The sequence below is a fragment of the Oncorhynchus gorbuscha genome, linkage group LG01 (genome assembly GCF_021184085.1).
Source record: "Oncorhynchus gorbuscha isolate QuinsamMale2020 ecotype Even-year linkage group LG01, OgorEven_v1.0, whole genome shotgun sequence".
In the NCBI taxonomy this organism is placed as follows: Eukaryota; Metazoa; Chordata; class Actinopteri; order Salmoniformes; family Salmonidae; genus Oncorhynchus; species Oncorhynchus gorbuscha.
The window spans coordinates 21,411,658-21,437,356 of record NC_060173.1 but is presented as its reverse complement, the minus strand read 5'-3'; the positions used below and the strand labels follow the sequence as shown (position 1 = coordinate 21,437,356).

The window sequence follows — 25,699 nt, the reverse complement described above, 5'->3', positions numbered from 1 at the left end:
TGTCACTGTTCCTTTAAACCAAGAATGGCATATTCACACTCATAATGTGCTATATAATCACGGCTAGAATACACATAGAAGGCTACGGGGGATACCAGCGGTTCGCAATCAAGAGGTGTGCCATCACCATGCAGTCAAACCTAATCCTCAAGTCATTAGCATCCTTTCTTCTATTCACTGTTGGGAGGAGGGGCTTCGCACATGCGCAGAATATCCTTTGAACCACACGCGGCTCAATCACGACGTTTATCCAGCGGACCACTCACTATGCATCATAGGAGCAGTCTTGTAGGAAAGGCGTGCAAATGCAGTTACAGAAACCGTAAATGCTGGCCGTTTTGCTCTATTTCGTGTCGGATAAAAACTGCCCTCCTCGAGCTCAAAATGGGTTAGAAGGAGGATGCCTGGATTATCCACTTTCAACACTTTGCGAGGATGGGGAATTGGAATTTCTGTTTTCGTAGAGACTTCTTGACAAAGACGGAGAGAGAGAATAGAGATCGGATTTGAGATCTATCTCCACTGTTCTTCGTTTTCTTTTCTTGTTTTCTTTTTTGAGAAATGATTGCAGAATTCGTGTGCAGCGCTGTGGCTTTGGTCCTCTATGTCAACACTCTGGGCGCTGATTTCTGCTACGATGACAGGTACATGATTGCATGACAGATGACGCCCGCCTCCGATGGCATTGCTGTTCTGCCCATATTGTCATACAACACAATGGTTTTGCATAATGGTAGTTTATTGCTTTGCATAGTAGGAAACGTGTTTACATTTCTATACAACATTTCGCGGTAGCGTAAGGAATGGTGGGCCGAGGGAGGGTGACTTCTGTCAGCTCCGTGTTGGCGGCAAGGTCTTGGTAAACATCAGGTATAGCTTGCCAGTACAGTGTCACTGCATAAAGTTTGAATCCTGAGACGATAATACATTATTGCAGGCGAAATTAACCTAACGCTACCAAATGATTATGGGAGTAATTTGATACGTTGTATTCCATAATCACCATGTCCATGGCACATCACTAAAATAAAACCGTTATCATGACCAAGTCTTTTCAAATTACGTGTGAACCAGTCGTATTTGTTAGGTGCTGTACCGTCCCGAGAAACAGGTGAATCATATTTAATGAATATCATTATTCTAACAGACAATAATGACTGATGATCATAAACAAATTAAATAAGCCAACCTTGTTTTAAATAGGCAACAGGACGTCTTAAAAACAGCGTGCTTTATTAGGCAGATTAAAACATTGATCAATTCTCAAGTGGTTCATGCTCCATTGAAAAGCAACGGTCTTAAAAGTAGAGATGCGTTCAGCTCAGTCTGGGCTGCACCGTGAAAATGTATCTGCCTCCAGGGAAACAATATTTCTCCCGGGCCTGAGAATGTATTGTGCCAAACAGATTTAAGTATCTGTAAGGAATGAAGATCTTAACACAAAACCTAAGCACTTTTCTTTTACCAACTTCTTACTGCTATAGACCTACTGCTGGGCAATTAACCCGCTATGGCCTCAGTATATTAGCTTGGTTGATTTATTAATTGATTGATTAATATTTTAAATATAATGTTTTAACTTGTAATGCCTGATGTCTAAATGTACACCAGGTTTTTAAAACTAACCTGGTGGTCTATGATAAGCAAGTAATGCAGTGTACTACATAGGAGGCTTATACTGTAATGCGGATGCTAATGTATATATATATATATATATATATATATATATATATATATATATATATACACTTCAATCATTTGGTCAATAGCCTAACTGCTTATAAAAGGTTTGATACATGCAGAATTAGAGCCATCATTGTTATGTATTTGGACAGCTATGGCCGATAGGAAATTAAGTTATTAGTATAAGTGCTACTGTTTCTATGGATGCATTGAGACCATTAAAATGTAGCCTGGGGATGCTGTTCAGTGAGCGTAAATCTACTGCACTCATGCCAAGTGGTGTGTTGATGTTTTTTTAATTAAATCCCCCCCCCCACATACACCAGATAGGCACACTGAAATGTGTTGTTTTACAGGGTCAGCCATAGTAGTGCGGCGCCACTGGAGCGAATTAGGGTTAAGTGCCTTGCCCAAGGGTACATCGGCAGATTTTTCACCTCGTTGGCTCATGTATTCGAACCAACGGCCAAAGTTTCATTGTAATCTTATAGCCTACATTTTTGTGATGGAGTCATAAACTTATACAGGAGTATAAGCCTTTGTACTTTGTGCTCGGGACACACCATCACTCATGTGACAGCAGTGGTGTTCAGTTTTCATAAATCTTCCTGGGAGTGGCTACAATGTGGAGAGGGTTAAGGCTACCACTGACTGCTGCAGGACCACTGAGATGTGTCAGTGTACACATTCTACATTTCAGCCTTAGGTAGTAGTGTGTGTGTGCGTAGCACGCACCCCCATGTGAATATAATATCCTCAATTTTAAACTAATGGCCATTGTAATAATAGTCTTATCTTATGACAAACCCACTCTTTTACTGTGCTGTAGCCCAAACCATATCAACTGCAATTTGTTTCTGAGATATCACATACTAACTATCCTATCTCTTTTTAGCGCTGGCGTTTTGTTCAGGCTTGTACAGTATGTAATTAGTAGTCATTAGTGAGGTGGTATCCTGACTTGTTAACATGTGATTTGCCTGGAGAAGAAGCTGATGTGGTATAATGATGGGGAAAGGGGCTTACTGATGGCTGATATCATATGTGTGAATAAGAAGCTTTATCTTTATCAAACCGTGAGCTCACTTTTTGGGGAGAACTGAATTTAAACCATAAACCTTAAAACTGTCTAATAAGGATCTTATCGGATTGGATACCCCTCTTTAGAATAATATTTGATTTCAATGCAAATTGGTTTGCACCTTCTAACATGACAATCTGTTATCTATACCTTTAGGCTACATGTAGTTGTGCACTTAACAACAGAATTTCTTAAATTCTAAATGGCAAGGAATCAAATATGGATATTTTGTCTCAATGTGTAATACATCCTCCTCTCGAAATTCAGAAAGCAATTTTGTACACGAGTTGAGAAACTGCTTTGATTGAAATATTTAATGATTAAAAGTTGAAATCCAATGTGTAAGTTGTGCATTGAGCATGGCCAGGAGTACCAAGGGTGGCTGACAGCATGCCACATGAGGATTTCACATCCATCTGCTCTTGGAGTCTTGTTGCTCAGGAATACATCATTATACTGTTCTTGTTACTTTCAGTTGTATTCTTGAGAAAATAGCGCCTACAAGAATGGAGTACTCTGCCTGCTTTAATGAATGTAGGGTTTGCTGAGTCAGATCTCTGTAGGAAAAACCTGATGAAAGGTCACTGGTTTTACTGGTTAATTTAAGTCACCTGCCACATACCAGTTGTTATTAATTGTAACTCGTCACGGTCTAAGTTAACAACACCGTAACTACACGTTTTGTGCAATGTGTTTGCTAGCCTAGCACCAAAGATACTTTTCTATGGAGGAATGGAGGGGCCTCACAAGGCTTTCTTCTGTCAATGCTTTCACCACCACCACCACACCCAACTCCCTGCACAAACAGCCCATCCTTGAGGAGTGGACAATTACTCCATTATGTGATGTCAGAATTACTTCTGGGAGTTCTCCATCTGGGCACGGTCATCATTATCACACAGAGCCTTGACACCTGGATGACAACATAGTGAGTCATATGTCATACGTGTTGTTCATATCTCTGTCTATAGCTATAATCCTGAGACCTTTACCACCAATAGGAGTGAATAGGTTTGTGTCAGGAGAAAAATATTGCCCAATTTCATTCTCTGAATTGCTATGAACCTGTCCAGATGCGTTTGATGTATGACCCTGCAGGAAAAGAAAGGGTCTGCACTCTGCAGGTTTTGTGAACATGGCTTTGGCATTAGCTGCATCATCAGCATTATTGTTGCTGATTTGGATTTATGTTGCAAAAACATCCGTGATTTTGTTTGGATGATACTGAACTGAATCAAAGGGAAATGTGGAGGACAGGAGTAGGAAAATAAAACTGTTCTCCTGCGTCAGCCATGAGGGAGTTGATCAACTTAATGTCTTCTTAGAAAACAGATATAGAGATTTCTATTTTTCAGAAGTCCTAGACCTACACCTACACGCTCTTCTCTGAAATATTGTTGACAATTTAATGATGAAATGAGAGCGTTGATCTGAAAGTACTATATATACCCTTATGGTACATAAGAGTTAGAGTATCACTATATTGTTTGAGTTACATTATCTTCGGAAAGTATTCAGACCCCGTGACTTGACCCCTTGACTTTTCCCACATTTTTTTAACGTTACAAAAAATCCTCAATCTACACACAATATCCTATAATGACTAAGAGAAAACAGGTTTTTAGACATTTCTGCAGAAAAACCTTATTTACATATACTACTGTTCAAAGGTTTGGGGTCACTTAGAATGTCTTTTGTTTTGAAAGAAAATACATTTTTTTGTCCATTAAAATAACATCAAATTGATCATAAATACAGTGGAGACATTGCTAATGTTTTAAATTACAGCTGGAAACAGCTGATTTTTTAATGGAATATCTACATAGGCGTACAGAGGCCCATTATCCGCAACCATCACTCCTGTGTTCCAATGGCATGTTGTGTTAGGTAATCCAAGTTTATTATTTTTAAAAGGCTAATTGATCATTAGAAAACCCTTTTGCAATTATGTTAGCACAGCTGAAAACTGTTGTTTTGATTAAAGAAGCAATAAAACTGTCCTTCTTTAGACTCGTGAGTATCTGGAGCATCAGCATTTGTGGGTTCGATTACAGGCTCAAAATGGCCAGAAACGAAGAACTTTCTTCTGAAACTCGTCAGTCTATTCTTGTTCTGAGAAATGAAGGCTATTCCATGCAAGAAATTGCCAAGAAACTGAAGATCTCGTACAACGCTGTGTACTACTCCCGTCTCAGAACAGCGCAAACTGTCTCTAACCAGAATAGAAAGAGGAGTGGGAGGCCCCGGTGCACAACTGAGCAAGAGGACAAGTACATTAGAGTGTCTAGTTTGAGAACCAGACGCCTCACAAGTCCTCAACTGGCAGCTTCGTTAAATAGTACCCGCAAAACAGTGAAGAGGCGATTCCGGGATACTGGCCCAACAAAGTACTGAGCAAAGGGTCTGTTTTTCCTGTTTTTGCTTTGTCATTATGGGGTAATGTGTGCACATTGATGAGGGAAAAAATATTTAATCAATTTAAGAATAAGGCTGTAACGTAACAAAATGTGGAAAAAGTCAAGGGGTCTGAATACTTTCCGAATGCATTGTATCTCTTGTCATGGCTAGTATGAAATGCCTTGCTCTTCTTCAACAATGCTGCATGGTACACTTCTCTTTCTCAGCTAAAATGTTATCTTGTTAGGATGGTGATGTATATAAATGTGTGAATGACACACATAGTTTGTTATTGAGGACAGAGCCTTCCTGAGCGTTGCTGTGGCCTGACAGGGGAATGCAGTCAAAGCATGTAGCACTGCAGTCGGATGATGTGGTCTGGGACTTGATGGCCAGAGTGCCAAATGCTTCAGGTCATTGACACACAAGGCTTCTTCGGTTGGGGAGAAGCAGTGGAATACCGAAATTTCTAGACTTTTAAATGATAAAGTAGGGATATGTGGAATATAATTACAATCCTATTTTTACAGATATAAAGCACTGCTTAGAGGTAGGATGAATCATTTCTTCCCCCAACATGTTGTTACTTAATGTTCAGAATGGATTCATGGTCCATAGTTCCTGCCTGTCCAGTAATCTGTTATAAATAAACCTTGACATGGTTTCTTCCACGTATCGCATTAAGGAGTGGTTGAGTGGCTCAAACTATAATGAATCACTATGTTTGATGACACGTCATTATGTAGCTTTCTGTCAATTAACAACCTCTGCCATATACAGGGTCAGTAGCTAGGTTCAGTAAGCTATATACAGGTGCAGTTCCAAGTTCAGTAAGCTATATACAGGGTAAGTTCTAGGGTCAGTAATCAAAATACAGGGGCAGTTCTAGGGTCAGTAAGCTATATACAGGGGCAGTTCCAGGTTCAGTAAGCTATGTACAGGGGCAGTTCCAGGGTCAGTAAGCTATATACAGGGTCAGTTCCAGGGTCAGTAAGCTATATACAGGGTCAGTTCCAGGGTCAGTAAGCAAAATACAGGGGCAGTTCTAGGGTCAGTAAGCTATATACAGGGGCAGTTCCAGGTTCAGTAAGCTATGTACAGGGGCAGTTCCAGGGTCAGTAAGCTATATACAGGGCCAGTTCTAGGGTCAGTAAGCTATATACAGGGGTCAGTTCCAGGTTCAGTAAGCTATATACAGGGTCAGTAAGCTATATACAGGGTCAGTAAGCTATATACAGATGCAGTTTCAGGGTCAGTAAGCTATATACAGACGCAGTTCCAGGGTCAGTAAGCTATATACAGACGCAGTTCCAGGGTCAGTAAGCTATATACAGGGTCAGTTCCAGGGTCAGTAAGCTATATACAGGGTCAGTTCCAGGGTCAGTAAGCTATATACAGGGTCAGTTCCAGGGTCAGTAAGCTATATACAGGGTCAGATCTAGGGTCAGTAAGCTATACACAGGGTCAGTTCTAGGATTAGTAAGCTATATACAGGGCCAGTTCTAGGGTCAGTAAGCTATATACAGGTGCAGTTCCTGGTTCAGTAAGCTATATATAGGGTCAGTAAGCTATATACAGGGTCAGTTCTAGGGTTAGTAAGCTATATACAGGTGCAGTTCCAGGGTCAGTAAGCTATATAAAGGGTCCGTTCTAGGGTTAATAAGCTATTTACAGGTGCAGTTCCAGGTTCATTAAGCTATATACATGGGCAGTTCTAAGGTCAGTAAGCTGTATACAGGGGCAGTTCTATATACAGGTGCAGTTCCAGGGTCAGTAGCATATACAGGGTCAGTTCCAGGTTCAGTAAGCTATGTACAGGGGTAGTTCCAGGGTCAGTAAGCTACATACAGGGTCAGTTCCAGGGTCAGTAAGCTATATACAGGGTCAGTTCCAGGTTCTGTAAGCTATATACAGGGTCAGTTCCAGGGTCAGTAGCATATACAGGGTCAGTTCCAGGTTCAGTAAGCTATGTACAGGGGCAGTTCCAGGGTCAGTAAGCTATATACAGGGTCAGTTCCAGGTTCTGTAAGCTATATACAGGGTCAGTTCCAGGGTCAGTAGCATATACAGGGTCAGTTCCAGGTTCAGTAAGCTATGTACAGGGGCAGTTCCAGGGTCAGTAAGCTACATACAGGGTCAGTTCCAGGGTCAGTAAGCTATATACAGGGTCAGTTCCAGGGTCAGTAAGCTATATACAGGGTCAGTTCCAGGGTCAGTAAGCTATATACAGGGTCAGTTCCAGGGTCAGTAAGCTATATACAGGTGCAGTTCCAAGTTCAGTAAGCTATATACGGGGTCAGTTCTAGGGTCAGTAAGCTATATACAGGGTCAGTTCCAGGGCCAGTAAGCCATATATAGGGTCAGTAAGCTATATACAGGGTCAGTTCCAGGGTCAGTAAGCTATATACAGACGCAGTTCCAGGGTCAGTAAGCTATATACAGAGTCAGTTCTAGGGTCAGTAAGCTACATACAGGGTCAGTTCCAGGGTCAGTAAGCTATATACAGGGTCAGTTCCAGGGTCAGTAAGCTATATACAGGGTCAGTTCCAGGTTCAGTAAGCTATGTACAGGGGCAGTTCCAGGGTCAGTAAGCTATATACAGGGCCAGTTCTAGGGTCAGTAAGCTATATACAGGGCATTGTTTGCTGTTTGGGGTTTTAGTTCCAGGTTCAGTAAGCTATCTAAATAAATTTGATTTGATTTGATTTGATTTGATATACAGGGTCAGTTCCAGGGTCAGTAAGCTATATACAGGGTCAGTAAGCTATATACAGATGCAGTTCCAGGGTCAGTAAGCTATATACAGACGCAGTTCCAGGGTCAGTAAGCTATATTCAGGGTCAGATCTAGGGTCAGTAAGCTATACACAGGGTCAGTTCTAGGGTTAGTAAGCTATATACAGGGCCAGTTCTAGGGTCAGTAAGCTATATACAGGTGCAGTTCCTGGTTCAGTAAGCTATATATAGGGTCAGTAAGCTATATACAGGGTCAGTTCTAAGGTTAGTAAGCTATATACAGGTGCAGTTCCAGGGTCAGTAAGCTATATAAAGGGTCCGTTCTAGGGTTAATAAGCTATTTACAGGTGCAGTTCCAGGTTCAGTAAGCTATATACATGGGCAGTTCTAAGGTCAGTAAGCTGTATACAGGGGCAGTAAGCTATATACAGGTGCAGTTCCAGGGTCAGTAGCATATACAGGGTCAGTTCCAGGTTCAGTAAGCTATGTACAGGGGCAGTTCCAGGGTCAGTAAGCTATATACAGGGTCAGTTCCAGGGTCAGTAAGCTATATACAGGGTCAGTTCCAGGGTCAGTAAGCTATATACAGGGTCAGTTCCAGGGTCAGTAAGCTATATACAGGGTCAGTTCCAGGGTCAGTAAGCTATATACAGGTGCAGTTCCAAGTTCAGTAAGCTATATACGGGGTCAGTTCCAGGGCCAGTAAGCCATATATAGGGTCAGTAAGCTATATACAGGGTCAGTTCCAGAGTCAGTAAGCTATATACAGACGCAGTTCCAGGGTCAGTAAGCTATATACAGGGTCAGTTCCATGGTCAGTAAGCTACATACAGGGTCAGTTCCAGGGTCAGTAAGCTATATACAGGGTCAGTTTTAGGGTCAGTAAGCTATATACAGGGTCAGTTCTAGGGTCAGTAAGCTATATACAGGGTCAGTTCTAGGGTCAGTAAGCTATTTACAGGTGCAGTTCCAGGTTCAGTAAGCTATATACAGGGGCAGTTCTAAGGTCAGTAAGCTGTATACAGGGGCAGTAAGCTATATACAGGTGCAGTTCCAGGTTCAGTAAGCTATATACAGGGTCAGTTCTAGGGTCAGTAAGCTATATACAGGTGCAGTTCCAGGGTCAGTAAGCTATATACAGGGTCAGTTCTAGGGTCAGTAAGCTATATACAGGTGCAGTTCCAGGTTCAGTAAGCTATATACAGGGGCAGTTCTAAGGTCAGTAAGCTGTATACAGGGGCAGTAAGCTATATACAGGTGCAGTTCCAGGGTCAGTATGCTATATACAGGGTCAGTTCAAGGGTCAGTAAGCTATATACAGGTGCAGTTCCAGGGTCAGTAAGCTATATACAGGGTCAGTTCAAGGGTCAGTAAGCTATATACAGGGTCAGTTCCAGGGGCAGTAAGCTATATACAGGTGCAGTTCCAGGTTCAGTAAGCTATATACAGGGGCAGTTCTAAGGTCAGTAAGTTGTATACAGGGGCAGTAAGCTATATACAGGTGCAGTTCCAGGGTCAGTAGCATATACAGGCGCAGTTCCAGGGTCAGTAAGCTATATACAGAGGCAGTTCCAGGGTCAGTGCCAATACAATATTTACAATGTGCAGGGATACTGGAGTAGTAGGGGTAGATATGTATGGGGGTAAAGTGACTACTCATCAGGATATATGATAAACAGTAGCAGCAGCGTAAATTATGATTGTATGTTAGTGTGTGTGTAGACTCAGTATGAATATGTGTGCGTGTTATGTGTGTGTGAGAAAATGAAGTGTGTGTGTGTGTTGGTATCTGAGTGTGTGTAGTGTGCATAATGTCAGTGTAGAAATAAAAACTAAAACAGAAGGGTCAATGCAGATAGTTTTTGTAGAAATGTTGTTAGTCTGTGTGTGTGAGTATGACCTATGACCTATCTACTCTCCCCCTCCTGAGTTGTCTGTCCGTGTAAGGTTGCTTGAGCCCTGTAAATAGCCTTAGCTGGCCCTGGTTGGGTTTCTGTGGTACTGCTGTCTGGGCTCTGCTCTGCTTTGCTCCAGCCCTGCCTGTAGTGTCCATCTAGCGGGATAGAATGGACCAGCCCAACCCCAGCCCGCCCCAGCCCCAGCGCAGTGGTAATGTAACGAGCCCAAGAACCCAAGGGCGTCAACCTAACAGTCTGAGTATATCTCCCTCAGTCTCTCCCTGTGCCCTGTAATTAGTGGAAGCATCCAGAGTGGGGTGGATACACGGACGGCAGACAAGGCGTGCAGGACCTCCCGCTCTAATCTTCCGTCGGCCGCCGCCAGATGGTCACATTTGCGAAGCGTTGAGGGTTTTTCTCCCCTGTGCCCTCGGGTTTGAGGTGGAGTCAAGAGGAACATGTTCAGTGCAATCAGGATGGCGATGTCAGTGTTTGCCAGATGTCAGATAGTCTGAGCGATGAAGCCATCTAAGAGGTCCATGTGAGAGGAGTCCCTTGTATTGTTCACACATTGACACCTGTTATTTTTCCATGTGCTTTGAGATTTCTTTGAAGGTCATTGAGACTGAAGAGTTTTGAAATGTTCTCTTATTTCAATGGTTTACCATACAATACAATGTCCTTCCATTCTATTATTATTACTATTATCTCTTGCGACTTCCAGTTATTGAGTTATGCAGTTTTTGTTCCCTTAATGCAAATGCTTAGAAGTTGGTTTCAATTGTGATCAGACATACAATTTCTCATCTACAGTCTAAAAAGATCAGCACAGTTCTGATCAAAGATACATGGGTTGACTTCACTTCATAACTGTATATTCCAGCAGACATGAAGATGTTATTTTCACTCTCGCCACAAATGCGAGTCTAAAAAGCTTTCAATATTTGTTGCTAAAAATACTATTAATAAGAGGTTGCAGTATGTTGTGCATTGCTTCAGTTTCCCACAAACCCACATAATTACTTGAAACATTTTAGCCTTGGATACGATCAGTTCACTTTTAGGTCATGGGAAACAGTTGGCTAGATACGATGCACATTTTCCTAACTGCCAATAACTTCTGAATACGATTTGAGGAGACCTTGGTATTTCACTTGACAAACTGACTTAATTTAAAGGCACTGGCCCTCAGTCCACATTCTTGAGCTGTGGAAGCAAGAATAGCTCAAATACATGCAATGAGTTTCCATTGAAATGAACAATCGAATCGCATAACACGTGGAAACATTTGTTCAATATTCCATGTTTGAACATGAGAATGTGTTGTGTTGATGCACTTTACAGCACATAATCAGGCTCAACGTGGAATGACAGGAAAGGAGGGAGGGTTTGGGGTTGCACGTCACACAGCAACACTGTTAACTAACTAAGGGGTATTTTTTACTGCCCTTCTTTTCTGGGTCACTGCCTCTCTCAGTGACTGTCAGCATTATTACATGTGATGGCAGCTCCCACTGGGCGATCTGGTGTGACCCTGCTGCGCTGAGGTGAACTTTCTCAGTCATAATCCCTCTGAGCTCTCACTGTCTAAGCACTGCTTCAGGTGATCAAAACTGGATTTGGTTTGAAAAATCAAGGGCGTTGTGAAGAGTAATAACCTTTTGGGGAGGTATCTGCTCTGTAATAACATATTATATATTTTTTACATCATTTCAAAGTTACATATCCTTACATATCCTCTGTAACCTTACATATCCCAGTATCTCTACATTCATCTTCTGTACATATATCACTCCAGTGTTTACTTGCTAAATTGTAGATATTTCGCCACTATGGCCTATTTATTGCTTTACCTCCCTACACGTACTACATTTGCACACACTGTTTATAGACTTTTCTATTGTGTTATTGATTGTACGTTTGTTTTACATTTACATTTAAGTCATTTAGCAGATGCTCTTATCCAGAGCGACTTACAAATTGGTGCATTCACCTTATGACATCCAGTGGAACAGCCACTTTACAATAGTGCATCTAAATCTTTTAAGGGGGGTGAGAAGGATTACTTTATCCTATCCTAGGTATTCCTTAAAGAGGTGGGGTTCCAGGTGTCTCCGGAAGGTGGTGATTGACTCCGCTGTCCTGGCGTCGTGAGGGAGTTTGTTCCACCATTGGGGGGCCAGAGTAGCGAACAGTTTTGACTGAGCTGAGCGGGAACTGTACTTCCTCAGTGGTAGGGAGGCGAGCAGGCCAGAGGTGGATGAACGCAGTGCCCTTGTTTGGGTGTAGGGCCTGATCAGAGCCTGGAGGTACTGAGGTGCCGTTCCCCTCACAGCTCCGTAGGCAAGCACCATGGTCTTGTAGCGGATGCGAGCTTCAACTGGAAGCCAGTGGAGAGAGCGGAGGAGCGGGGTGACATGAGAGAACTTGGGAAGGTTGAACACCAGACGGGCTGCGGCGTTCTGGATGAGTTGTAGGGGTTTAATGGCACAGGCAGGGAGCCCAGCCAACAGCGAGTTGCAGTAATCCAGACGGGAGATGACAAGTGCCTGGATTAGGACCTGCGCCGCTTCCTGTGTGAGGCAGGGTCGTACTCTGCAGATGTTGTAGAGCATGAACCTACAGGAATGGCCACCGCCTTGATGTTAGTTGAGAACGACAGGGTGTTGTCCAGGATCACGCCAAGGTTCTTAGCGCTCTGGGAGGAGGACACAATGGAGTTGTCAACCGTGATGGCGAGATCATGGAACGGGCAGTCCTTCCCCGGGAGGAAGAGCAGCTCCGTCTTGCCGAGGTTCAGCTTGAGGTGGTGATCCGTCATCCACACTGATATGTCTGCCAGACATGCAGAGATGCGATTCGCCACCTGGTCATCAGAAGGGGGAAAGGAGAAGATTAATTGTGTGTCATCTGCATAGCAATGATAGGAGAGACCATGTGAGGTTATGACAGAGCCAAGTGACTTGGTGTATAGCGAGAATAGGAGAGGGCCTAGAACAGAGCCCTGGGGGACACCAGTGGTGAGAGCGCGTGGTGAGGAGACAGATTCTCGCCACGCCACCTGGTAGGAGCGACCTGTCAGGTAGGACGCAATCCAAGCGTGGGCCGCGCCGGAGATGCCCAACTCGGAGAGGGTGGAGAGGAGGATCTGATGGTTCACAGTATCGAAGGCAGCCGATAGGTCTAGAAGGATGAGAGCAGAGGAGAGAGAGTTAGCTTTAGCGGTGCGGAGCGCCTCCGTGATACAGAGAAGAGCAGTCTCAGTTGAATGACTAGTCTTGAAACCTGACTGATTTGGATCAAGAAGGTCATTCTGAGAGAGATAGCGGGAGAGCTGGCCAAGGACGGCACGTTCAAGAGTTTTGGAGAGAAAAGAAAGAACGGATACTGGTCTGTAGTTGTTGACATCGGAGGGATCGAGTGTAGGTTTTTTCAGAAGGGGTGCAACTCTCGCTCTCTTGAAGACGGAAGGGACATAGCCAGCGGTCAGGGATGAGTTGATGAGCGAGGTGAGGTAAGGGAGAAGGTCTCCGGAAATGGTCTGGAGAAGAGAGGAGGGGATAGGGTCAAGCGGGCAGGTTGTTGGGTGGCCGGCCGTCACAAGACGCAAGATTTCATCTGGAGAGAGAGGGGAGAAAGAGGTTAGAGCACAGGGTAGGGCAGTGTGAGCAGAACCAGTGGTGTCGTTTGACTTAGCAAACGAGGATCGGATGTCGTCGACCTTCTTTTCAAAATGGTTGACGAAGTCATCTGCAGAGAGGGAGGAGGGGGGGGGAGGATTCAGGAGGGAGGAGAAGGTGGCAAAGAGCTTCCTAGGGTTAGAGGCAGATGCTTGGAATTTAGAGTGGTAGAAAGTGGCTTTAGCAGCAGAGACAGAGGAGGAAAATGTAGAGAGGAGGGAGTGAAAGGATGCCAGGTCTGCAGGGAGGCGAGTTTTCCTCCATTTCCGCTCGGCTGCCCGGAGCCCTGTTCTGTGAGCTCGCAATGAGTCGTCGAGCCACGGAGCGGGAGGGGAGGACCGAGCCGGCCTGGAGGATAGGGGACATAGAGAGTCAAAGGATGCAGAAAGGGAGGAGAGGAGGGTTGAGGAGGCAGAATCAGGAGATAGGTTGGAGAAGGTTTGAGCAGAGGGAAGAGATGATAGGATGGAAGAGGAGAGAGTAGCGGGGGAGAGGTTGGGACGGCGCGATACCATCCGAGTAGGGGCAGTGTGGGAAGTGTTGGATGAGAGCGAGAGGGAAAAGGATACAAGGTAGTGGTCGGAGACTTGGAGGGGAGTTGCAATGAGGTTAGTGTTTATTCCATGTGTAACTCTGTGTTGTTTGTGTCAAACTGCTTTGCTCTATCTTGGCCAGGTCGCAGTTGTAAATGAGAACTTGTTCTCAACAGGCCTACCTGGTTAAATAAAGGTGAAATAAAATTAAAACATAAAAAATGTATCACTGTAGGTTCATTCAAAACAGTAGTGCAACATGTCAAGTACTTATCCATTGCAAGTAAATGATCTTTGGACTTTTAATTAATTATTGATGGCATTTAACATAATGAAGGTGTTGCAGAGATGCCAGCATATAGCCATAACCACCATGGTCCAGATGGTGTCTAGACATAGGACTTAAGATAGAGGTCTTACCCTCCCTCTGTCTCCAGCTATTTGTGATGAGCTGCATCAGCTGATGCAGCATGGAGAAGGTCGAGAGGTTGAAGGAATCAAACTCCCCATGGCTTTGATTGCTGGAGCTGACTGGTATCGGCCATTGGAGAAATTGGATAGACTTGGCCCATTCTGCTGCCTCTGTGATTGCCTTGGCAGATGATTGTCATGTGTGAGTTGCAGTAGGAATAGGGTGAGTGTGGGTTGGTCTGATCAGTCACTGCCCACCGGTTCATGAAAGACCCTGTGCAGAGACCGACAGCATAACAGTCAATGCTCCTAAATGAAGCAGGATGCTTTGTGATCATCCTACAGGCATCCACAGAAATGAGATGGGCCTTATGTAGTTGTCGGGTTTACTGCTCTTTGGTGGACAGCATTAAAGATGAACTTGAAACATGCTACACAAGAGTTTAATCTGCGCCCTCTTTGCTTTTTTCCAATCTCTTTGCTGGCTATTTAATTATAGCCAACAGATTATCTCTCCAAATGTATCATGTGGTGCCCTCACCAGCCCCTTGACACACACACACACACACACACACACACACACACACACACACACACACACACACACACACACACACACACACACACACACACACACACAGCCTACTCATAATCATTTTAGACATTTAAGATTGAACAGAAGATTTGATCAACCAGCACGAAAATCCTTCACATGGGCAGCATTGCAAAAAATGAAACGGTGCGACACAGTAATGTGACATAAGTAATTAAGCTGCCAAAAGAACACATGAAGCTTGGTCAAAGAGTAGAACCCTTGCAGCACACTCTCCACAATATCTGAAGAGAGGCCCCCCGCAGTAAAGGTTTGGTGTAGTGTAGGGATCATCAACAAGATTCAGTCGTGAGCTGATTTTTTTCTTTAGCAGATGGTAAGGGGGCCGGAACTTAATTGAAAATAATATGTAGACTGCAAATTGACCACAATAACCTCAAACAGATATAACATTTGACTAAAACATAATAATTTTAAACCTTGCTTACATTTGTATAGAATCACATATACAGTTGAAGTCGGAAATGTACATACACTTAGATTGGAGTCATTAAAACTCGTTTTTCAAACACTCCACAAATTTCTTGATAACAAACTATAGTTTTGGCAAGTCGGTTAGGACATCTACTTTGTGAATGAAACAAGTAATTTTTCCAACAATTGTTTACAGACAGATTATTTCAATTATAATTCACTGTATCACAATTCCAGTGGGTCAGATGTTTACATACACTAAGTTGACTTTGCCTTTAAACAGCTTGGAAAATTCCAGAAAATTATGTCATGGCTTTAGAAGCTTCTAATTGACATTATATGAGTCAACTGGAGGTGTACCTGTGGATGTATTTCAAGGCCTACCTTCAAACTCAGTGCCTCTTTGCTTGACATCATGGGAAAATTAAAAGAAATCAGCCAAGACCTCAGAAAGAAAATTGTAGACCTCCACAAGTCTGGTTCATCCATGGGAGCAACTTCCAAACGCCTGACGGTACCACGTTCATCTGTACAAACAATAGTACACAAGTATAAACACCATGGGACCACACAGCCGACATACCGCTCAGGAAGGAGTCTGTCTCCTAGAGATGAATGTACTTTGGTGTGAAAAGTGCAAATAAATCCCAGATCAACAGCAAAGGACCTTGTGAAGATGCTGGAGGAAACAGGTCCAAAAGTTTCTATATCCACAGTAAAACGAGTCCTATATCGACATAACCTGAAAGGCCACTCAGCAAGGAAGAAGCCACTGCTCCAAAACCGCCATAAAAAAGCCAGACTACGGGTTGTAACTGCACATGGGGACAAAGATCGTACTTTTTGGAGAAATGTCCTCTGGTCTGATGAAACAAAAATAGAACTGTTTGGCCATAATAACCATTGTTATGTTTGGTGGAAAAAGGTGGAGGCTTGCAACCCGTAGAACACCATCCCAACTGTGAAGCACGGGGTGGCAGCATCATGTGGTGGGGGTGCTTTGCTGCAGGAGGGACTGGTGCAATTCACAAAATAGATGGCGTCATGAGGGAGGAAAATTATGTGGATGCATCTCAAGATATCAGTAAGGAAGTTAATGCTTGGTCGCAAATGGGTCTTCCAAATGGACAATGACCCCAAGCATACTTCCAAAGTTGTGGCAACATGGCTTAAGGACAACAAAGTCAAGGTATTGGAGTGGCCATCACAAAGCCCTGACCTCAATCCTATAGACAATTTGTGGGCAGAACTGAAAAAGCGTGTGCGAGCAAGGAGGCCTACAAACCTGACTTAGTTACACCAGCTCTTTCAGGAGAAATGGCCCAAAATGGCCCAAACCTATTGTGGGAAGCTGATGGAAGACTATCCGAAACATTTGACCCAAGTTAAACTATTTTAAGGCAATGCTACCAAATACTAATTGAGTGTATGTAAACTTCTGACCCACTGGGAATGTGATGAAAGAAATAAAAGTTGAAATAAATCAGTCAATCTACTATTATTCTGATATTTCACGTTCTTAAAATAATGTGTTGATCCTAATTGACCTAAGACAGGGAACTTTTACTGAGATTATATGTAAGGAATTGTGAAAAACTGGGTTTAAACGTGTTTGGCTAAGGTGATTGAAAACTTCCGACTTCAACTTTATCTCTCTATTATGCATAGTAATACTTTGGAACAGGTTTCCATAATTACAAAAATCTTTCTCTCTCATATACAGTGGGGCAAAAAAGTATTTAGTCAGCCACCAATTGTGCAAGTTCTCCCACTTAAAAAGATGAGAGAGGCCTGTAATTTTCATCATAGGTACACTTCAAACTATGACAGACAAAATGAGAAAACAAAATCCAGAAAATCACATTGTAGGATTTTTAATGAATTTATTTGCAAATTATGGTGGAAAATAAGTATTTGGTCACCTTCAATCAAGCAAGATTTCTGTCTCTCACAGACCTGTAACTTCTTCTTTAAGAGGCTCCTCTGTACTCCACTCGTTACCTGTATTAATGGCACCTGTTTGAACTTGTTATCAGTATAAAAGACACCTGTCCACAACCTCAAACAGTCACACTCCAAACTCCACTATGGCCAAGACAAAAGAGCTGTCATAGGACACCAGAAATAAAATTGTAGACCTGCACCAGGCTGGGAAGACTGAATCTGCAATAGGTAAGCAGCTTGGTTTGAAGAAATCAACTGTGGGAGCAATTATTAGGAAATGGAAGACATACAAGACCACTGATAATCTCCCTCGATCTGGGGCTCCACGCAAGATCTCACCTCGTGGGGTCAAAAAGATCACAAGAACGGTGAGCAAAAATCCCAGAGCCACACGGGGGGACCTAGTGAATGACCTGCAGAGAGCTGGAACCAAAGTAACAAAGCCTACCATCAGTAACATACTACGCCGCCAGGGACTCAAATCCTGCAGTGCCAGACGTGTCCCCCTGCTTAAGCCAGTACATGTCCAGGCCCGTCTGAAGTTTGCTAGAGAGCATTTGGATGATCCAGAAAAAGATTGGGAGAATGTCATATGGTCAGATGAAACCAAAATATAACTTTTTGGTAAAAACTCAACTTTGTTTCGTGTTTGGAGGACAAAGAATGCTGAGTTGCATCCAAAGAACACCATACCTACTGTGAAGCATGGGGGTGAAAACATCATGCTTTGGGGCTGTTTTCCTGCAAAGGGACCAGGACGACTGATTAGTGTAAAGGAAAGAATGAATGGGGCCATGTATCATGAGATTTTGAGTGAAAACCTCCTTCCATCAGCAAGGGCATTGAAGATTAAACGTGGCTGGATCTTTCAACATGACAATGATCCCAAACACACCGCCTGGGCAATGAAGGAGTGGCTTCGTAAGAAGCATTTCAAGGTCCTGGAGTGGCCGAGCCAGTCTCCAGATCTCAACCCCATAGAAAATCTTTGGATGGAGTTGAAAGTCCGTGTTGCCCAGCAACAGCCCCAAAACATCACTGCTCTAGAGGAGATCTGCATGGAGGAATGGGCCAAAATACCAGCAACAGTGTGTGAGAACCTTGTGAAGACTTACAGAAAACGTTTGACCTCTGTCATTGCCAACAAAGTATTGAGAAAAACTTTTGTTATTGACAAATACTTATTTTCCACCATAATTTGCAAATAAATTCATTAAAAATCCTACAATGTGATTTTCTGGAGAGAATAAAAAGTCTAATTTTGTCTGTCATAGTTGAAGTGTACCTATGATGAAAATTGCAGGCCTATCTCATCTTTTTAAGTGGGAGAACTTGCACAATTGGTGGCTGACTAAATATTTTTTGCCCCACTGTACATATTCAGTACCAGTCAAAAGTTTGGACACACCTACTCATTCCAGGGTTTTTCTTTATTGTTACTATTTTCTACATTGTAGAGTAATGGTGAAGTCATCAAAACTATGAAATAACACATATGGAATCATGTAGTAACCAAAACAGATAGCCTAACATTCTCCTGCAAAATGTCTTGATTAACATTAAAATTAATTTTTCCGTCGAACAATAGCAAGCTGTCCAGGCCCTGAGGCAGCAAAGCAGCCCCAAACCATGATGCTCCCTCCACCATACTTTACAGTTGGGATGAGGTTTTGATGTTGTTGTGCTGTGCCTTTTTTCCTCCACACATAGTGTTGTGTTCCTTCCAAACAGCTCAACTTTAGTTTCACCTGTCCACATCCAGGTGCACTTTTGCAAACTTCAGATGTTTTTTTCGGAAAGTAGTGGCTTCTGTGGTGTCCTACCATGAACACCATTCTTGTTTAGTGTTTTATGTATTGTAGACTCGTCAACAGAGATGTTAGCATATTCCAGAGATTCCTATAAGTCTTTAGCTGACACTCTAGGATTCTTCTTAACCTCATTGAGCATTCTGCGCTGTGCTCTTGCAGTCATCTTTGCAGGACGGCCACTCCTAGAGAGAGTAGCAACAGTGCTGAACTTTCTCCATTTATAGACCATTTGTCTTACTGTGGACTGATGAACATCAAGGCTTTTAGAGATACTTTTGTAAACCTTTCCAGCTTTATGCAAGTCAACAATTCTTCATCTTAGGTCTTGTGAGATCTCTTTTGTTCAAGGCGAATAGCAAACTCAAATTTTGCGAGTGTTTTTTATAGGGCAAGGCAGCTCTAACCAACATCTCCAATCTCGTCTCATTGATTTGGACTCCAGGTTAGCTGACTCCTGACTCCAATTATCTTTTGGAGAAGTCATTAGCCTAGGGGTTCACATACCTTTTCCAACCTACACTGTGAATGTTTAAATTATGTATTCAATATAGACAAGAAAAATACAAAACTTTTTGTGTTATTCGTTTAAGCACATTATGTTTGTCTATTGTTGTGACAGATGAAGATCAGATTAAATTTATGACCAATTTATGCAGAGATCCAGGTAATTCCAAAGGGTTCACATACTTTTTTTTGCCACTGAATGCGTGTTTATATATATATATATATTGCTTAGACAACTTTGGGGGACAAATAAAGTCAACCGCGGGCCCCCAGGTGGGGAACCCTGGTGTAGTGTTCCCCCCCATCAATAGACATGGGTCTCACATCATTTGATTTCATGTGGGTGTATCAGTAATGGGTCTAGACAAGGCCTTGGATTCAGAGGGCCGGTGTTGGCTAATGGGTCTAATGCCGTGTTCCAGCACGGGTTGCCGAGCTCTCATCATATTAATGGGATTAACGGGTTGTCGATGAAGGGGCGAGTAAAGAACCCAATCCATGAGAAACAAAAACTCCCTTGTTGCCCATATCGAAACAAGGATGCTGTAGTTCGCCGTTTCATTAAAGGAGACACTTTTTTTCAGTACCGCCATCTCGGTGGCCTTGTTTCCCCGTAACACGGGACATTGGCACATTGTGATAAGATTGTGACATATCCTGGTCCAGGCCTGTGCCTTTGTGCATTGTAAAGGGACTGTGTGGGTCTCACTATTCTCCCTGGACCCAATGAAGGTCCTCATTTGTCACAGAATTAAGGCCCTGGTTGTGTCGGCCGTTGTTTTGGACGGACAGTGAAATAAGACCTCACTGTTGGGGCAGAGAAAAGATGCGGCACCTTTGTGGAACAACTTGTCAGAACCAATCGGGTCAGCTCTTTGTGGGTGGATTGGGTGTACGTGCCTGGGTTCATGTAGCCTACTTAATGGGAGTTCAGTGTTGCGATGGCCAACTGAAGCTGTTCTGCTGTGTCCGCTCAGCAGTGGGTGGCATGGCTGTGGGATGGATGGGTGTCTGAAGAGTTGAGAAATAAAGTCACCTGTGATAAAATTGTAATCTATTTTACAAATCAACATTTGCCAGTCAGTGAATGTTCTCTGTTGGAGATACACTCAGCTTTAGCCAGTGCTGCAAAATACAGGTGTTTGATTTCTTTGAGGTTCTGTTATTATTGTGGTCATTTTAAAACATGATGACTGTATCTGAGTCAGATGTAGGACAGGGGAAACTGCAGTTAGTTATATTTAGTTGCTGTAGTGTTGGCATACCAGGCTCTCTCCACAGATCCTTACTGTCTTACTGCTGAGGTCATATTGTTTTTTTTTTTCATTTTACCTGACAGATTTGTACCTTGTCAGCTTGGGGATTCGATCCAGCAACTTTTCAGTTACTGGCCCAACACTCTAACCACTAGGCTACAGACATGCATGGTTCTTTACAGCAGATGAGAAAGATCAGACCAAGGTGTGTTTTGAATACCAAAGTAATTTGATGGTGATTTGTGGGTAGATAGGCTGTGTGGGAGGTGCCTGCACTGAGACCCAGAATATTAGTCCCAGTAGTGGGCCTGCGCTGTACCGTACTTTATGTCATCCAGGTTTGTGTGAGTACCCATCTCAGGTTGTCACAGTTCATCTCTAATTGTTACTGTAAAGGCAGAGCCCTCCCAACATAGTGCTTTGAATTCATGTCACTCTGCATCGTCTGGCAACCTTTGGGACCCTTTAGGACAGTGGCACGTATTAACATCCAGACGGTACAGTCTTTACTGTACAGTGTATCATTTGTCTCAAGTGGGTGAAGAACAGCTTGGAAGTGTGACCCCCAACCTTTCATCAAATTGCTACATTGAGAAAGGGGAAGTTGAATCCACTCCAACACTGTAATCTCTGCCCTCTGGGGCTTTTCACCAAGTGGTTGTGTGGGATATAGAATAATGAAACCTGAGATGTTGCAGGGTTAAGTCATGGCTATTGAAGCTGGAGTTAACTAACATCCCCCTACTTTTCATTCTTGCTCAGTCTGACTCAAGCTGGCTGTTATTTTAACTTCTGCTGAGCAGTGAGGGTTTCATCAACCCTACTTCTGTTTTGGCAATAACTGTGTTTTTGTGTGCATGTTGGACGATTGCATATGGCATTATTTGCATAACAAGTAACAACTATGGGAATTAAATTTAGTGTGTAATGGATTTTATTCTAATTCCAGTTTTCCTGGCTCTGAGAGGAAGACAAGTCTGACATTTCTCCAGATGGAGAGACTCATGTTGTATTGTATTTCACATTTTCATCCAACCCTCTCTCTGTCTCTCTCTGTCTCTCTCTGTCTCTCTCTCTCTCTGTCTCTGTCTCTCTCTCTCTCTGTCTCTCTCTCTCTCTCTCTCTCTGTCTCTGTCTCTCTCTCTCTCTGTCTCTCTCTCTCTCTCTCTCTCTCTGTCTCTCTCTGTCTCTCTGTCTGTCTCTCTCTCTCTCTGTCTCTCTCTCTCTCTGTCTCTCTCTCTGTCTCTCTCTCTCTCTCTCTCTCTCTCTCTCTCTCTCTCTCTCTCTCTCTCTCTCTCTCTCTCTGTCTCTCTCTCTCTCTCTCTCTGTCTCTCTCTCTCTCTCTCTCTCTCTCTCTCTCTCTCTCTCTCTCTCTCTGTCTCTCTCTCTCTCTCTCTCTCTGTCTCTCTCTCTGTCTCTCTCTGTCTCTCTCTCTCTGTCTCTCTCTGTCTCTCTCTCTCTCTCTCTCTCTCTCTCTCTCTCTCTCTCTCTCTCTCTGTCTCTCTCTGTCTCTCTCTGTCTCTCTCTCTGTCTCTCTCTCTCTCTCTCTCTCTCTCTGTCTCTCTCTGTCTCTCTCTGTCTCTCTCTCTCTGTCTCTCTCTCTCTCTCTCTCTCTCTCTCTCTCTCTCTCTCTCTCTCTCTCTCTCTCTCTCTCTCTCTCTCTGTCTCTCTCTCTCTCCTCTCTCTCTCTCTCTCTCTCTCTCTCTCTCTCTCTCTCTCTCTCTCTCTCTCTCTCTCTCTCTCTCTCTCTCTCTCTCTCTCTCTCTCTCTCTCTCTCTCTCTCTCTCTCTCTCTCTCTCTCTCTGTCTCTCTCTCTCTCTCTCTCTCTCTCTCTCTCTCTGTCTCTCTCTCTCTCTCTCTCTCTCTCTCTCTCTCTCTCTCTGTCTCTCTCTGTCTCTCTCTCTCTCTCTCTCTCTCTCTCTCTCTCTCTCTCTCTCTCTCTCTCTCTCTCTCTCTCTCTCTCTCTCTCTCTCTCTCTCTCTCTCTCTCTCTCTCTCTCTCTCTCTCTCTCTCTGTCTCTCTCTCTCTGTCTCTCTCTCTCGCTCTGTCTCTCTCTGTCTCTCTCTCTCTCTCTCTCTCTCTCTCTCTCTCTCTCTCTCTCTCTCTCTCTCTCTCTCTATGTCTCCTCTCTCTCTCTCTCTCTCTCTCTCTCTCTCTCTCTCTCTCTCTCTCTCTCTCTCTCTCTCTCTCTCTGTCTCTCTGTCTCTCTCTCTGTCTCTCTCTGTCTCTCTGTCTCTCTCTCTCTCTCTCTCTCTCTCTCTGTCTCTCACCATCAAACTTCTTTATGTTTAAACAGAAAGTATTTCATTAAGACTTCAACAGTGAGTCAGCGATAGACAGTGTCAGTCCACCCACTGTTGGAAACATCTCTACATTTGCTTCCCGTCGTTTATTTTGGCTGCGTGTTGACCCTTAGGATCGCAAACCGTAGCATTTATTATAATCTTTGAACTTGGTATATATGATTTTCCCCCTCTGCCGATCAAGCCAAGTGAGGTCTTCCTCTCCGACGCAAGGAGGGTGCACGTGGTGTGTGACAGAGGTTATTTTTGGTCGGTGAGGATGTTTGGGGTTCCGAGAGAGTGTGTGCAACTGTTTTTACTTCATGGGCGCTGAGGTTTGAGAAGCTGAAGTAGAGTGCTGTTAGCTCATCTGACAGACGAATGAGACTTCCTAAATGTAATCTCTAGAAAAAGAAAGGATTCAATCTGGAGGGGGAGAGACATTATGAAAAAGGCTGATCTCTGTCTGTTGGTTCATGCTGCTAAGAAGGCATTGGGCTATCTGTTCTGACCATAAACTCCTGCAGTCTATAAGGAATGAACTTAAAGGACTTTTACCTGATGGCATCGACACCACCTCAACATTTATAGCACAGTTAGCTCAGTCGCAAGTTAAAATCATCAGGTTGTCTAATTATAAGAAGTTTAAGTCAATTAATCCTAATACTGATTGGTGTTTTATGTTCTGCTTGTCTTTAGTTTGAGCGACGGGTGTAAAAGCCGGGGCTCCTCTTCAAGTTGTTCACATCTGGGCGAGAACTCTTGAAACAAATTGTCGCTCAAAAACTTCAAGGGCCCCTCTCTCTACCTCATCAGGGCTCATTTGGACCAACATTCCAGGATCGGTAATGTAGGGCGCCTGTCACTCTCTCTGATTGATGTGACTGAGTACTGGATGGATGCTAGCGCAGCCCGGCATTCTCAGGTTGGTGCCATGTGTGATCCCAGGCCCCCAGGCTCTTTGTTCGAACAGAATAGATTGACACCATTATCTGTCAGCTCCCTCACGAATGCTCCCATGCAGCTCAGCTATTGTCAATTGCCTGACTATCATAGAGGCACTACAGGCTGACATTATGGGGTTATTGATTTCTGTTGATGTGTAAAATTGTAGGTCACAGTTTGGCAGTGAGACACCGATGGCTGGTCCTGTTTGGGAGATTTTTGACATTTTATTAATTCATCCCCAGTTTGACAATAAAGGGTATCCATAATGGAAAATAAAGGGTTTTAGCGTCTCTTGCCTGCAATGTCACAGAGCCATACTTTATGTATTATATATACACCCTGGGTCTGGAAACTGTCTCAAAATGGCGTGTGCACTTATTTATTGATGAATGGAGCCAAGAAGCCACTTTTTTGACTAGCACAAGGAAATGAAAATGCGCCAAAAGGACTCTCCTATATCTTCTTAACGTCTGATCCATAGCATGTGGGGCCTGCTGACACACAGAGATCTGAGGTGTGTCTGGAGATGTGGTATATCTCACCCGCTGGGTGCTGTATTGGGAGAGTCGTCTGGGAGTAAACCATGAGAGTGATTGATACTGGGTGTCATGAAGATCAGATGAACTAGCAGGACCCATTCTCTGTGTTTGTCTGCTCAATGAGCTTTTCATTTAGCAGTAATGACTCAATGAACAAAGATGGGGTTCTCTGGTAATCAGAAGTCGTAGGAAATAATGCTACCAGGTTCTGTTTCCATTTCTCAGGGTGCACTGTTGTAACACGTGTCTGTTGTGTCTGATTAGAATAATCTTGTGGTGAGAAAAGAGTTGAAATACGTGTTTGTTGGACATGGGTGAGACCCAATGAAATGAAAGCTTTCAAAAAGACAATCCGGTGACGTTTGTTTGTTTGTTTCAAGTTATAGTTTTTTTTCATCGCAGTAGTGCCCCACCACTTTCATTTTGATGTCTTGCTTCCAGAAGTGATAGTAAGCTGTGCTTCCGAAGCGCTTGCTCTTTTCAAAAGCGAACAGAAAGTGAACACTAGGAGACATCTCGTCTGAAAATACCTAAATTACACAAGGCGAAATAACAGTCATCCTTGCTTGCTGGAACATTGGGCTCGTCCCCATCAAAATCTAACAAAAGAAACCATGATTACAATGAATTTCTGTTACTCTGCACAACATCTCTGATTGATCAAAATTTTTCAAACAAGGCTTGGCTATATTTTAGCCCACCACTTTGTGTGATGCTATTCATGCAAATGTCACATCTGCAGCTTGATTGCGATACACTTATGTCAACTATTGTCGAGCCCAAATTTTTTCTTGGTGTTTGACCAGGAGTCCTGTAGCAACTGGGTCTGTCTTTGGCAGCCTGTGTTTGAGTGAAACATTTGACTAATTACTGTTTTGGTCTCTGTATACAGAATCTGGCCTGATGTGAAATACAACGGGGCTCAATGATGCACGGAAGACGAGTATTACGGTTGGAAGCTGCCAATGGT

General features: G+C 43.4%; 1 protein-coding gene across 1 annotated transcript in view; it reads left to right on the top strand.

Moving 5' to 3' along the window:
* The first annotated feature begins 202 nt into the window (after nt 1-202).
* LOC124034621 (protein O-mannosyl-transferase TMTC2-like) overlaps nt 203-25,699 on the top strand; it is a 182,535-nt gene continuing 157,038 nt past the window's right edge. Inside the window, exon 1 of the mRNA XM_046348038.1 lies at nt 203-644. Coding sequence (XP_046203994.1) covers nt 562-644 — 83 coding nt within the window. The 5' untranslated portion in view covers nt 203-561. The remainder of the gene's footprint in view (nt 645-25,699) is intronic.